At 43.7% G+C, this 12,039-nt stretch overlaps 1 protein-coding gene across 2 annotated transcripts in view; it reads left to right on the top strand.

Moving 5' to 3' along the window:
* lrrc7 (leucine rich repeat containing 7) overlaps positions 1-12,039 on the top strand; it is a gene marked incomplete at both ends in the record, with an annotated part of 103,338 nt that overhangs the window by 22,549 nt on the left and 68,750 nt on the right. For both annotated transcript variants that reach the window (XM_083768209.1, XM_083768210.1), the window contains 2 exons: positions 4,239-4,441; positions 11,731-11,848. In XM_083768209.1, the coding sequence (XP_083624335.1) occupies positions 4,239-4,441; positions 11,731-11,848 (321 nt within the window). The remainder of the gene's footprint in view (positions 1-4,238; positions 4,442-11,730; positions 11,849-12,039) is intronic.

Here is a 12,039-nt window from a genome sequence, read left to right as displayed (position 1 = left end):
CCATGGGTAAGAACAAAGTTCACTTGAGGTGGGCACCCCGCCCGGCAGGCGACAATACTCTGATGCACCCTGTGCACGTCTCGCTGTCCCAGGCCCTCTTCTTCCCTGCTCATGTGGCGGTGTGCTGCCCTGGGTGATGGCGACACTGCTGCGATGGGGCCCTGTCCCCCCATGGCTGCCAGGGGTGGACGGATGCACAGATGGAAGCAAGGTCTGTGGTTTCCGTGTCGTGTCCGCATCGTCACTGTTGGCCAGCTCTGGGCCAGGGATGCCAGTGCAGGATGGACGTCGGCTCTTAGTAGTGTCATTGGACCGAGCGGAGCCTTCCTTGTGTCGAGCCTCTTTCAATAGGCCCAGTGCAGCGGATATCAGGATTACCGCTGGAGTAGACGGCTGCAGGCCTGCAGCAACAGTCTCCAGAAGGCTGAGCACAGCGGACACCAGGATTGGCGTTGGAGTCGAGGGCTGTAGGCCCGTAGCAACAGTCTCCAGAAGGCTGATCGCAGTGGACACCAATATTGCCGTTGGAGTAGAGGGCTGTAGGTCTGCAGCAACAGTTTTCAATAGGCTGAGCGCAGCGGATATCAGGACCGCTGCTGGAGTAGAGGGTTGCAGGCCCGCAGCAAGAGCCACAGCCGTCCGTTGTAGCTGGATGGCAGATTGACCGGCCCGCATGGAGCCCAGGCAGCCCAGGTCCAGGGTCTGCTGTGGAGGAGACAAAGGAGAATTCTGAGGAGCCAGTGGCCCGCTCTCTTCCCTCAAAGAATCTATGTTTGGAAGTTCCCTCATATGACTCTCCCGTTGTCTAAATTGTGCTTCCTCCATCCACATTGACAATACTTTCCTGTGGCGGTCACATCTGTCAAGTTTGTGCGTTTTAACTGACTTTTTCTTTCTCATTTTCTTCTCAGCTTCTCTTAGTAGTCGGTCTAAGTCAAGCAATTTTTTTATACTTAAAGAGCCTTGTTCTGGGAACCCCATCTGTTTCCACTCATCAAGGCAGTCTAATGCTTCTGGACCATATTTTGCAACCATCCCGCTCATGAGAGGAGACCATCTTTCTTTGTCTTCTGCCACTGGCGCACTTTTTTTATTTCCCATACTGACTATCTATGTAACACGGTAATCTTTGTGCTACAAACTTTACTTGGTCTAAACACGGTATCTTTATGTCTTATCTGAGAGTAACAAGATGTCTTTATGTTGTTTTACAACAAGGTTCTTATGCTATTCTCAGTATAACAAGGTGTCTTTGTGTTTACAAACTTACTTCTCTTTCTTTACTGGACTTAATGCAAAACGCTGTATCTTTATGTTTTCTTTATGTTGTTTTCAACAAGGTTAACAAGGTGTCTTTGCGTTTGCAAACTTGGCTTAATGCAAGGTCTCTTTTCTTAGGCTAGGCTTGCTGCTGTATTTTGAATCAAGCATACTTGACTATTACAATAGATAGGTTGGCAAAATATGGTCTTAGAATTTATAATTAGCTCTTCAATTGTCTGAAATTTGGAAGATTCTCACCGTTTTTTTAGTGTAGCCACAGGGTTTTTTTTTAAATCCAGGCGTTGAACTCCATTGATGCAGCCATGATTCTTCTGTCCTTTTTGGAGCGGTTCGTTGACGTCAGTTGTGGCTTGATCTTCCGGAGCTCAACGACACAGGATCCACACTTCTAGACACCAAATTGACGTGGCAGGTTTTACACACTCTAAACGCGTAAGGAATCAACAGGTCTGTCAGGAGGCAAGCAAGTTCTCTTTGTTGATCTTTATTTAACGTGTACAGCCGTCCACGGATGCTGCAAGCACACAGGCCGGTCTCCCAAGCAGGCATAACCATACAAGCACAGAGTTACAGTTTATATAGCAGTTTAGTCCCACCCACAAGGTGGACCCAGAGGCAGAACACAGAATCGATGAATTGACCATTTGCTTGCAGATACAGGAAGATGGGGGGTGGGAGGTGAGAGGGGAAGGGGGGGGGGGGGGGGGGGGGACAGGATGAGAAGGAGTGAGGTGAGAGGGGAAGGGGGGGGGGGGGGGGGGACAGGTGAAAAGGACTCTGTTACTCACAGCATGGCTCAGAGCTTCAAAGCTCGTCTAGACTAATTCAGTGTATTCAAATTTAGCTTTAAATGAGTCTTGATGGAAATTCCTCGTCAAGTTGCATTGGCAAATGTTTTCACAATTATTACACAATTATATTAGGAGAAAGTAGTGCCATTTTTGTTACCCTGCCTTTAATCTTGTAGTAAATAGGTTAATCATAAGCTCATGTACAGTAGTAAATAGGTTAATTGAATAATCAAGGAGCATTTTTTATGTCTGATTAACCACTTCACTATACTGCGTTTTATGTCGTGGCATACAACAATTGCGAAAATACCCGTTCTACAAGCTTGTAGATCTGTTATTTCATAATAAGTTTGAAATGACATTGATTTGAAGTTATATCACCCAGCCCTACTCTTTTCCTCATCTCTCTCATCACTTTCGTTCTCTCCTCTCATCTCCTGCGCTTCATTCCCTTCCAGGGTCACTTCAGAGCCAGAGCCAGTTCAAAAAGGAAATTGAAGTGGCATTGAGATAACTGACCTGTGTAATACTTCAGATAACTGACCTGTGTAATACTTCAGATAACTGACCTGTGTAATACTTCAGTAAATTGAATATATAGAAATTCTTTCATTTTCCACTTGCTACAACTCATGGTTGCTCTTGGTGCTGGATTGCCAGATGATCTGAAAGCCCGCATTTTAGGATGTATTTTGTGTATGCACATTCAATCACCAGAGTTAGGATGTATTTTGTGTATGCACATTCAATCACCAGAGTTAGGATGTATTTTGTGTATGCACATTCAATCACCAGAGTTAGGATGTATTTTGTGTATGCACATTCAATCACCAGAGTTTAGGGTGTATTTTGTGTATGCACATTCAATCATTTTAGGATGTATTTTGTGTATGCACATTCAATCACCAGAGTTTAGGATGTATTTTGTGTATGCACATTCAATCACCAGAGTTTAGGATGTATTTTGTGTATGCACATTCAATCACCAGAGTCATTTTAGGATGTATTTTGTGTATGCACATTCAATCACCAGAGTTGTTGTGAGCTTGAGTTTGATGGTATTTCTGTGACTGCATATGTACATTGTAAAACTCGTCTTTGATATGGTGTGGCTATTGGCTATAATTATGGTACTATGTACGTTTATAATATATCTGTAAATTATCAGATGCCCTTCTGATTGGGTACGAATCAGATTGGCTTTCAAAGTTTGCAGGATGGGCCCATTTTGTACAAAATCTATCATCACAGTGTCTTATTTGTCATGACACACACACACACACACACACACACACACACACACACACACACACACACACACACACACACACACACACACTGCCAGTAGGCCAAGGAAGAACCGTCATACAAATCCTTTTAAATCGTCTCTTTTTCAACACACTTTTGGCTACTACTCCCATAAATTATGTCACACTCACACAATTCGGTACATATTATCTGTATTGTCTCCATTCCATCGTGAGGAACAATGCGCGCGCCTCCCATAAGGATCCACTTTCTTTGTTGCTTGTTTTCTCCGAAAAATACTATTATATTTACTATAATATTTCTGATCGCATCGCGCCAGCCATGTTAAAGCATGTTGTGAAACCTAACAAATGTCGGCTGCTGCTCGAAAAAGTTTTTGCCCCTCCTCTCGTTAATTGCACCAGGTTGATAGTTCGGATTAGTTTTATTGATTTTCTTTTGTTGTTTCCATTTTTGCTTTTCTATTCTTCAACACTCCAAAGAAGTCGCCCCACTGATTGAAAAACAGTTGCACATACTGTATATAGTGCTGGCCTAGCGGTTGGTTTAGGCTCTAATGCAGCCTGACTGGGAGTTGCTGGTTCAAGTCCCAAGCCTGACGACTTTTGCTCTCCTTGTCTCTCTCCCTGTTTCCTGTCTCTCTGTCTACTGTGTACTATCAATAAAGGCAGAAAAGCCCTAAGAAATATCTTAAAAAAAACAAAAAAACTCACACCTAAAATTGGTGCAGCTGTTAATGCCTATATAACCATAATGCGCAGAAGCAGGAGCATGATGGTGTTTTGTTCTCACATCTCACCCATACCCTCGTAACTATGCTATTTTACATGCAGCCAAAAGCGCTAACAATATTTTGTTGCTCTCTATTGACACAATCCCCCCCCCCCCCCCCAGTGCAGTGTCTTGAAATGACCACTAAGCGGAAGCTGATTGGCCGGCTGGTGCCGTGTCGTTGTTTCCGCGGTGAAGAGGAAGTGATCTCGGTGTTGGACTACTCCCACTGCAGCCTACAACAGGTCCCCAAGGAGATCTTCAGCTTTGAGAGAACCCTGGAGGAGCTCTACCTCGATGCCAACCAGATAGAGGAACTACCCAAGGTAACTTCCATCAGCCCATCCCCACCACCTGACTGTACTGTCCCTGACCCATTAAGACCTGGAACTCATCTGTGTCACCTACTTTTCACCAATTATTTTAAACTTTAGGTGTTGAAAAATAGCAAAATAGCAATTTTTTAAAAATCGTAAAAGCATGTGCAAATCTTTGCACACGGGGGTCGGCGGCCAAATATATATAATTTTGGGGCTCCTTTGAGAACCACTGATATAGAAACATACAGTAGGTTTTTCAGAAAACTATTATTAATAACTCATAGCTGTTGTTACCCTCTAACCCATAATGGTCGTTTTCTAATAGTGGATTGACATATAGAGCTGCTGGTTGAGGAGGTTGGATAGTTAAAAGCACATTCATTACTCCAATTATTGGTCATTGGATCAAGCTGTGTTAAATCTAGGAACGCAGGAAAAAACATCGACCTGTTTTCCTTTGAATTTGCCTCTGGGGGCGGCTCTAAACATAATGTGGAGGATGTTTCCCGTTTGCTCCGCCTTAGGCTCTACTCTTCCGATGAGGCACCTACAGTATGTTTTCATTCCCACTAACAACAATGTATGTATACACGTTCTGAATGCCCCTGGCCACAGATTCAGTAGCGTATGTAGCTCAGAATCTGTTCTTGAGAGAATCAGCATCACCTTTATCGCCACATGACAAGTTTATAATTATGTGTAAAACACTTTGTTTTTGTGCAAGCTCCATCGTTTTAAAGAAAAGTATGAAAAATGCAGTAGTAGAGGTGTGGAAAATGAACCATTTTATAGGGCTAAGAGATAGGCGGTAGTCGGTAGAAAAGGAGCAGCTGGTCCCAGGTCCCTCATGTGTACAATCCTTGTTCATTCATTATGAAAACCTTATTATGAAAACCTAATTATGAAAATCTAAATAGTAAATACATTAGTAACAAGCTACCTCACTATTTGGTTTGAATCCGACCCGAGGCCCTCTGCTGCTTGTCTTTGCCCTTCTCTGTCTCCTGCCATTTACAGTACTATCCAATGTCGCTATTCAACAACAACAGCAACAACAACAACAAATTCAACAACAACAACAACAACAACAAATTCAACAACAACAAAACAACAACAACAAATTCCACTGTTACGTTCTTAGCTTACGCATGTTTCATGATAAATGATTTTTATGTGATGTATTCCCATGCTTTTTGTTCTTGCTTAATGTAAGTCGCTCTGGATTAAGAGCGTCTGCTAAATGCCTAAATTGTAAATACAGCTACATCACGCAGACACTGTGAAATTGTTTTAACAGCTAAATCTTGCAATAAAACTTTAGATTTTTTTAGACTTCACTCATATCTCAAACAAAGACAGGTGGGTATGTCGAGTGTCCGATATGAAAGACTTCATGGAGGGAATTAAGTGTTTGAGAAAAGGTTAACATAATATCCTGCTTGAGTTTAAGAGACCATATTGACTGAGTAACATTTATCGATAAAAACTACATGAATTGTTTAAGATACTGTATGTAATGATTGCCACTGCAATCTTTAGCATTACATCTTGCCTGCACATGTGTCTGACAGTGACTGCAATTGACTGATCAAGACATGAGGTAAAAATAAATGAATGTAAAGGAGTCAGCTATCCTGATTGTCTAGGGACTGTGTGTGGAGTCTGTGCGCGCACGTGCATGCATGCCTGTGTGTGTCCTGCCAAAATTATGTAAGAGCCATTGAAAGCACCAGTGTGAGTGGCCTTAATGCGTATAGGAGAACTTGGAGTGCTCCTTAAGTGTCTGTAAGTGATTGTGTGTTTAAGTAGTAGTTGGGTTTAAGAGGTGTGTGTGTAAAAAGGATAGGGTTCTTTTGGATGGAGTGAGAGACTATGTTTTGATTCACACACACACAGCACAAGCACACACACGGACACAAACTTGCTTATCGATTCCAGTTCTTTTTTGGGGGGGGGGGGTGGGGTGGGGATGTTGAGATAACAAATATATCCTCATTATTTAAAGCATTAAGTGAAGTGTAGTAGTAGTGTGACGGTGCCATGTCATTGTTCCTCCATGCCGTTGGTCCGACTGGCCCCATTACTAACCCTATCCCTAACCCTAACCCTAACCCTGGCCCCATTACTAACCCTATCCCTAACCCTAACCCTAACCCTGGCCCCATTACTAACCCTATCCCTAACCCTAACCCTGGCCCCATTACTAACCCTATCCCTAACCCTAACCCTGGCCCCATTACTAACCCTATCCCTAACCCTAACCCTAACCCTGGCCCCATTACTAACCCTATCCCTAACCCTAACTCTGGCCCCATTACTAACCCTATCCCTAACCCTAACCCTAACCCTGGCCCCATTACTAACCCTATCCCTAACCCTAACCCTAACCCTGGCCCCATTACTAACCCTATCCCTAACCCTAACCGTTGGTCCGACTGGCCGTGTAACGTCTGATACAGTGTTTGATGACAAAACAGTGGACATGCAAGGTCATGTTGACAGCATGGCAACTCTAACCTGACTCCGCCAGATGGGGGCGTTATTGATTCACAAGTTCACAACACAGCCTCCATCTGGAATCGCTGACGCAGTAGCGAGGAACCGAGCCTGCTGCGGTTCGGACCAATCAGCGGCAGCTACGGGTGGGATCTGCCAATCACCTGCCAAGTAGCTTGAAAAAATAGGGCCCGTCTTCTTCAGCGATTGGGTCCCAGATGGAAGTAGTTTGTGAAACGAGTCTTCAATCTGGCGGAGTCAGGTTATGGCAACTCAACCACACCCAAAAATGCATTAGGCATGACTCTTTGACTATCATATGTGAATATGCTATTAGCCTATGTCTATTTTTTTACTTTTCCAAGTTTTGGTCATAAAATGGATAAACTATAGACAGATACAGAGATCTCCATATATGGGCATTGGGCACAAAAGAGAGACAAACAAACGGACGCGTACAATGAGTACTCTGACAAAGCCCCCGACACAATGACTCAGACATCGGCAGGACATCGATGTAGGTTTTGCAAATTTCCTACGGAGATGTCATTTTGAAGTGGTGTTGCTATAAGCAGATACTACTGGGTCACTGTGCCTTTTGCCACAGGGACGACATTTTGTTGGCCTTTAGGGGCCCGCTAGTGGCAGGGGCCCCAGGCGACTGCATGGTTGGCCTGCTGGGAATGAGCACCAGTTCTCTTTCGTAATAGCGTGACACAGAGCAGTAATATCATTTGACGTAGCACTTGTATCCAAGGCGCTTTGCAGAGATTGTGCATTGCATTCACCCATTCACACACACATTCATACACCGATGGTGGCGGAACCCATGCAAGGCACCAACCAGCACATCAGGAGCAACTAGGGGTTCAGTGTCTTGCTCAAGGACACTAACTCTGGGGGAGACTGGGTTCGAACTGGCAACCTTGCGGGCGCCATCTGGCCAGGTCCATATAATGGACTTGGATTCTCTGCCTGAGACTGGTGATAGCTGTAAAGGGACCAAAATCACTTTAAAACCAAGCTTAAGAAAGCGAGACATGGCCTGGGCTGGCCTAGAGGTCTAGGCACCTATGCTGGTAATCCAGCCAGACAGTGTGTCGCAGGTTCGAGTCCCGTTCCTGACAAACTTTGCTGCGTGTCTTCCCCCCATCTCTCTCCCCGTTTCCTGTCTACTTACTGTGTATCTATCAAGGAAAAAAGTCTGGATCTTAAACTAGAAAAAGTGCCCCCCGGGGTCCAGGTTTGGACAAAATGTGTAGGAGTAATTTAATCAGGTTTATTTTTTATTTTTTTATTTCTTTTGCAATGATCTCACAGTGTATTCATAATGTTTAGTAGTGCACATACAGTTGTACACAGATCGGTGCAGTTATAGGTGAAAACATGAATTGGCCTGTTATTGCGCCACCATGAGGCTGATTTGATGAAGTGCCATTTGTTCCTCTGCCTGGTGGGAATGTGTGTGCATAATTTCACAGAAATCGCATGCTGTGTTCAAGATGTGAGGCATTTCGTTCCAAATGGACCTGCAAACTGTGGAAGGCAATCTTAGCCAATCGGGATGGAATATGGGAAAGCGGTCAGATTCGTGTTCATCACATGACTAAAGAGATAGTGTTTACCGATTTGCGTGATGTATGGATACAATGCTTACGAGTAATCTACATAAATGTGTTTTGCCAAAATCGGCCTCATGGTGGCGCTATAACTGGCAGATATGGAAAAATGTAGGGCAAAAGTTTTTCCTTTGCCTGTAGGGAGTGCGCCTACAAAGTTGTACAAAGGTCGGTGCAGTTTTAGGTAAGAACATGAATTGGCCTGTCATAGCGCCACCATGAGGCTGATTTGGAAAAATAATTGAACTGCCATTTCTTCCTCTGCCTAGTGGGAATGTGTGTGCATAATTCCACAGAAATTGCATGCTGTGTTCATGATTTGAGGCATTTAGTTTGAAATGGACCAATCCTGCAAACTTTGGAAGTCAATCGGGATGGAATATGGGGAATATGGGGAAGTGGACAGGTCTGTGTTGATCACATGACTATAGACAGGGGTGCACACTATTATTTTGGGCTAGTACTACCTGCCCATGTAGTTTGGTGCGCACAGTGAGGGGGGGGGGTACAGACGTTCGTATCCTGCCACAACGTTATGCTGCTTTCACATGGGCAGATGCAACAGATGCAAAGCTACACTATAGTACACCTAATCACAGACAGTGTAGTCGTTAAGCAGCAGTAAGGTCCCACTGGCTGCACCTGTCCGTTTATCTCTAGCACAACCACGAACGTCCGACACATATACAATGAATTACTCGCCTAATGCTGCCTGCAGGTTCCATTTTTAATTCCAGTTTGTGTAACCTACATTGTTTAAGTGACAGTTTTCATATTGTAAATATGGTCGCTAACGTGGTTTAGCGACTAGCACTTTGACAGCTCATCCATCGTAGCTTGTTTACAAGTGAAACGGACTTCCTGTTTAGAAACTGCCTCATCAAAATAAGAGCCACTTGTAATGATTAGTAAACACTAGTTTTATTTCTAAATCTACTTACAGGACGTTAACATCTCATTTGAGTTCCTTTTGCTATGCCATCAAAATGTGGAACGCCCTACCAACAGTCATTAAGACATGCAAATCCTTTGACTCCTTCAAAACCGCCCTCAAAGGGCACCTACGGACGGCTGCAATTCGAAACTGGCCCCCGTAAAATCTGAATCCCCCACCCACCCCTTTTTCCCCTCACTGTATATGTTTCTTTTCTCTTTTTACCTCTATGACGAGTTCCTGTTTTGACTACCGTATATAGTTGTGTATATTCGTACGTCTCTAATTGTTTTGATGAATTGAAAATGGTGGGCCCTATTGTAAACAAGTGTAATGCTTTATGAGTTTATGGTGTCGTACACTCAGTTAACAGTTGTTGTTGAGTTGTACTTGAAATGTACTGTAATTCTGCAAACTGTTAATAAATCAATCAATCAAAAAAACTCTAAATCCCTCTCTCAGCTCTATGCCTTTGATCTACCGCGCACCAAACGTTTTGACGACGCATGCTCACTGGCGCACCGCTTGTGTGCACCCCTGACTATAGAGATAGTGTATACCGATTTGCGTGATGTATGGATAAAATGTATACGAGTAATATAAAGAAATGTGTTTTGCACAAATCGGCCTCATGGTGGCACTATAACAGGCTGTTTGAGTGAAAATTGGGGCAGAGGTTCATCGTTGGCATCCAGGGAGTGTATGTGCACAGTTTGGTATTGACCGGGCCAACGGTGTCGGAGATTAGCTGTACGCAGATGGACGGACGGACGGACAGACAGAGTGTAACGGTCAGATATTACTATCACTGCTACTAATTATTAAATCACGGGTTGTGAATGATCTCCTCTTAGGATACAATTGATAAAGGGAATATAGAGAATTAGCCTGCATACACCAGCAGAAAACAGTCAGAAACAAAACTCACGTTAACCTTTTATCTCATCAAATAAAGGAATCAACAGTTATACAGTCAGAGTTGAATGCAATGAATGAATGTGGATCCGTAGCGAGTGTCCGTGTCTCACGCACGCACGCACGCACGCCCGCGCTTAATGTTTCGTATAGTTCTGTGGTTGTTTACAAACAGTCTGTTCCTCCAAGAGTTCTTTCCCTCACGTAAACTCCCTCCAAAGCAAAGTAAATGTGGTAAAATAAACTGAATCCATCCCAGAAGCGATCGTAATCCAAAGTAATGTAAGCCTACTCCAAAGGAAGAGGAAGACTCAAAACGCAGATCCTCGCTGGACGTCGAAATAAATAAAAGACGAAAGATCTCACCGGTTGCAGAATGTCTCGAGCCTCTTCCAACTGTGAGCGTTATCGTTCTTGTAGCTATAGCTTTGCTTAACGAGGTATTAAAGAACAGAACTGTTCTGTTTGTCTCTCCCCGTCAGGTCTCCTCAGGCCGGTAACCGACGCCTACTTTATGGGCGTCAGTCCAACTCCAGACCCATGTCACTCAAATGATATCAAATCATAAACATAGTGTTTAAAACCCCCCAAATAATACCAAAATCCACCCTCTCTATTGTCATGGTTACAATGCTGGTGCAAAGGACATTACCATATTTGGATCAAACCACAGTCAGCTCGAGGTCCAGACGTTTCCAACGATATATGGCATATGTTGTTGCCAAGTATTGGCAACAACATATGCTATCCGAATGATATAGAGTCTGGAACTTCAACTCGCGGAATCTATCATTTTCGTTCCCGAAAATATATTTTAAGATATCTTTACAATTGATTTTTGTATTTCTATTTCTGCTACGCAGCAAGTTATATATGCTTCGAATCGTTTTGATATATATTAGGAATCAATTTGTGCGGCTGTACAGACAGAAAGGAAGTGGGGGGAGGCTTCACATCCGCTTTCTATTTTACTCATGATCAGAGCTGATTCCGTGCTCCAGACTGTATGACAGGAAGCATAATCAAGCTTTTGAAAATTGTGGGAGGCAGCAGCCTGGACACGCAAGACTATTGGTAGGCAGGTTTCTAAACTGTCCATAGCCCACCACCAATGAGAGACAGACCGAGGAGGAAGACTATTGGTAGGCAGGTTTCTAAACTGTCCATAGCCCACCACCAATGAGACACAGACCGAGGAGGAAGAACTCCTTCAGTTCCTGCATGAATCACAGCCTCTCCCACTCTCTATGCATTTGTGCCGTTTTTACTAAATGCTCGTGTCATTTCCCTGGCATGTCATAATATTCTATGTTTCTCCTCTGTTTCTATAGCAACTTTTTAGCTGTCAGGCCTTGAAAAAGCTGAGCATGCCAGATAACGACTTGTCCAACCTACCCACCTCCATCGCCAGCCTGGTCAACCTCAAAGAGCTGGACATCAGTAAAAATGGTATGGCCCTGGGGGAGCTTTATGTCGTGTGGAAACCTTGTGTATGTCCAAAACAGTTCCTTTTGTATTACCATTTATACATTTGTATAAAAAAGTGAAAATAGATCTACAAACTTACATTGCGGCGTGTTAACTTGTGATCTGATAGATTAGGCTATTTTCCCTACTTTTGTGCGAGACTATGATGAAGT

This window comes from Protomyctophum parallelum, assembly GCF_964188405.1.
Source record: "Protomyctophum parallelum genome assembly, chromosome: 6".
NCBI lineage: Eukaryota > Metazoa > Chordata > Actinopteri > Myctophiformes > Myctophidae > Protomyctophum > Protomyctophum parallelum.
This window is presented reverse-complemented; position numbering and strand designations above follow the sequence as displayed.